Source organism: Trachymyrmex septentrionalis, unplaced genomic scaffold, assembly GCF_001594115.1.
Source record: "Trachymyrmex septentrionalis isolate Tsep2-gDNA-1 unplaced genomic scaffold, Tsep1.0 scaffold42, whole genome shotgun sequence".
Classification (NCBI taxonomy): domain Eukaryota; kingdom Metazoa; phylum Arthropoda; class Insecta; order Hymenoptera; family Formicidae; genus Trachymyrmex; species Trachymyrmex septentrionalis.
In genome coordinates this window covers 368,162-371,636 of record NW_017305590.1, presented here as the reverse complement: position 1 = coordinate 371,636, position 3,475 = coordinate 368,162, and the positions used below count along the sequence as shown (strand labels likewise).

The following is a 3,475-nucleotide window of genomic DNA, read 5'->3' as shown; positions in this document are numbered from 1 at the left end:
TTCTGGGTCTCCATGAATTCTTCGAGGATGCAACTCGCCGCCGCGAAGAGTGCGTTAATATCCGATGATCATCGCGCGGCGAAGATGCACCACGATGAAGACGCACGTCGGAGGCAGCCGGACGGTGGGAACGAAAGAGAGGATTGACCAGGAGGAGGTCGTTGGACTCCTTGAAGCGACTCGACCAGGGTGTCGAGTGGTGCCTCTGCGAAAAAAAACGAAACGAAGCGACGACGGATTACCGCTTTCGAGCAGTGACGTAGCTTTCGCGACTGGAGGCTGCCGCGATGAAAGCGAGTTTACCTGTGCCTGCGTGCCGGTAACATGGCGATGCACGTTCGAATGACTACGAAGCAGCGCCGGGTTACCGCTGAAGCTCCTTTCGCATGAGCCACTCCACCCACGCGAATTAGATGTTCCTGAAAATACTTCCGGAAGAAATTATCTCACCTTGGAAAAGAACATTTTTTCCTTCCCTTCTTTCCAATCTTCGCGCGTAGACGGAGGAGATTATCGCGAAAAGCGAGCCATCGAGAGAGTGGCTCATGCGAGAAGGAATCCAGCGAAGCGAAGAAGGTTCTCCTCCGGATACGCACGAAACTTACGCCACCGGAGAATCCAGTAATCTCGCGAGAGTTTAAGTAATTATTGTAAATATCCGTCGCGCAGGCGACGATATATAACAGAGGAGAGATATTCTACATAAATACATAGTTGTATACATAAACACATTATATATTTTTTTTTTCGTGAAGAAACGCACAGATGGACGCGTCGTCGCTGCGGACGATAATAAATTATTGTTACTGATAATATATTACTACTATTATTATTATTATCGTCATCGCTCCTCTTGTTAGTATTACTGTTATCATTGGAAGGCGTCACTGGTTTGGTGATATACTGTATATTGTACGGCGGAAACGCGAAACCTTTTGAGAATCGGGCTTCGAGCGAGAAGGATTCAAACTGCCGAGGCTCGTGGATTTTTTTTCTCTCCTTGTTTATATTCATACACGGGTTGATCGTTCTTCGTGGTGACATTAGAGGCGGAATTAGCCACCTCGCGGCGTTCTGATTGTTACTTAGAGAGAGAGATAAAGAAAGAGAGAGAGAGAGAGAGAAAAAGACAACTATCTTTCCTCGCTTCGTTGATTGTGACTCTTCTCGGCTTTTTCTCAGCTAAGACTGACGAGAGTTCTCGTAGCGATAAGGTAATTAATATCTGACCGTAGACATCGTTAAACGACCATCGCGAGCATAGTCTCATCCATAGACTTTTCCTTAGAGAAATATAATTTAATACTGAAAATTATTTATTCTGACTATTAAAAGCAACAACTGAACAAGAATACTTTTATCATTCAAAATAAATAATTAATCACTTCTTTTCAGTATTAAATTTCGATAAGAGTTATATATAATAGGTTGCGCGTTTCCATTGGAGACGTGAAGACAGCATTAGTAAGAGAAAGAGTAATGGTTGGTGTCACAAATGCTTTCCTTATTTATTTGTACGATGTATAACAGAGAGAGAGAGAGAGAGAGCAACAAACCATTCATATCTCTATTTTTTATGTGTTGTCTTCAGCTGCCATATATAAATGCGTAGTCTATTATGGGTGCTTTTCAGCATTAAGAGCACAGTATAATGCAATGAATCATTACATTCTTGTTACTTGCTAAACAAGGATGAAATAATTCACTGTGTTACACTTCCCTGCTGGAAAGCGCCATGTATAAGTCTATGCTCTCATCTTTTCGCAAGAGAGATCTCGCTCTCCGGTCATTTCGCGTCTCCAAAGATCGACTCTAGACTTGCTTGAAACTATAGACATAATAAAAATAAACTATGCATTCCCGAGATTGTCATTATTGGTTTAAAAGGAATGAGCTTGAAGCATATCGTTCTTCTCTCGCTCTCTCTTTAAAGTATCGATTCGAAGAGAGATGCTGATAGAGTTGAAAGGAGATGCTGATACATTCAATTCTTTTAACTGCATAAACTAAGATCAGGGAATGCTTAGTATATATCTGTTACGTCTATGTAATATTCGAAATGGACGCAAGTGATAACATCGTTCGATGGAACGAGCCGGAGTTGGATTTGTCACGTTTGCGAAACTCGTCCTCCAATGTCGTTTCGTACTCGAGATAGAACGCAGCGGACGGAGTTGTCGAGGCGCGACTCTGACTACTTTCTCGTTACGGTTTTTCTCCCGTCGTTATTATTGTGTGTTGACACCTCTAGTGATATTACGTCCCCGCGTTTCCCGAACTTTTCTATTTCTTTTTTTCCCTCCGGTCTCTTCCCCCGGTACTTACTTGTCATTCTTTTGCCTCCATTCTCGTCGCAGCCCGCGCGTTCTTCGTCTCACGTCTCACCGGATCGTCATTTCTCACCCTTATTACTGTTAAATACATAACTTAGCAATTAAGAGTTTTAACGACCCGCGACGCAAAAGTTTATAGGAATCGCCGCCGATAGGACGCGAGATTTCTGGTCGACTTTAGCTCTCGGCATAAAAGTAAAGCTCGCAGCACTCGATGCTTATTTTCCTGCTTACGTTTTAGCAAATTACTAGAAGTTCTGCGTTCTGTGTGATGTAGTTCTAGTAATTTAAAGCCCAAGTAATCCAGCAGGAAAACGAGCATCGTGTACCGTAGGTTTTAATATAAGTAAGAACTCGCGCGACGCGAGTTTCTGTCGGCGTTGACAAGCTAATCACGCGCCGATGGGAATCGTCGTCACAAACAGTGTGTCTGTGTGTGTATATATATGTATATCATTATGTACATTATATCTGTTACATATTATGTACATACGACTATGTATATATATATATATATATATATATATATATTTATTTATTTAAAAAGAGGACATTTTTCCGTGTCCGATAAAATTGCTCCGTACATACACATCGCTCGCGTCATCCTAGTCGATACACGTATGATACATATCGATACGGACGTTCTGATTACATCGATACGTATATAGATACGTCTATCAATCGCCCATCCTGTAATTAAAGCTCATCATTTTTAATGTATGTGAACTATTGTCGTGGCGTGTAATATTCGTACTTGTATAAAGGCAATCGCCCGCGCTGACGCTCCAATCGTTCTCGCTCGAATCGTCCACGTTGGAGCATATTCTTAAGAACGAATTTCATTATTTTCTTCGAAAAACGGTGACAAACCTTGGATATTTCTAATGTACGCCGACAGCTCTGTACGAATAAAGGTTTGGAAGTAATTTCACTGTCCTGCCTTCATTCCGTCGTGACCCTTTTCGCGCAAAAGGTTTCTTTATTTAATTTAGCACCTCTGGCTGTTATCTGTTAAGAAAAAGATCTCAATTGCTTGTTCTTAAATGCGATTATATTTATATTTAATTTTTATTTATAATTAATAAGGGGATAATGAATCTTTAAATTAACATTACATTTAAAATGAATAATTCGATTTTTTT

The 3,475-nt window shown here is 41.0% G+C and overlaps 1 protein-coding gene across 1 annotated transcript in view; it reads right to left on the bottom strand.

Moving 5' to 3' along the window:
• The window catches only part of LOC108751228, a 94,536-nt gene that overhangs the window by 3,420 nt on the left and 87,641 nt on the right, over positions 1-3,475 (bottom strand). The window contains 1 exon segment of the mRNA XM_018491302.1: positions 60-205. Within this exon segment, the coding sequence (XP_018346804.1) occupies positions 60-205 (146 nt within the window).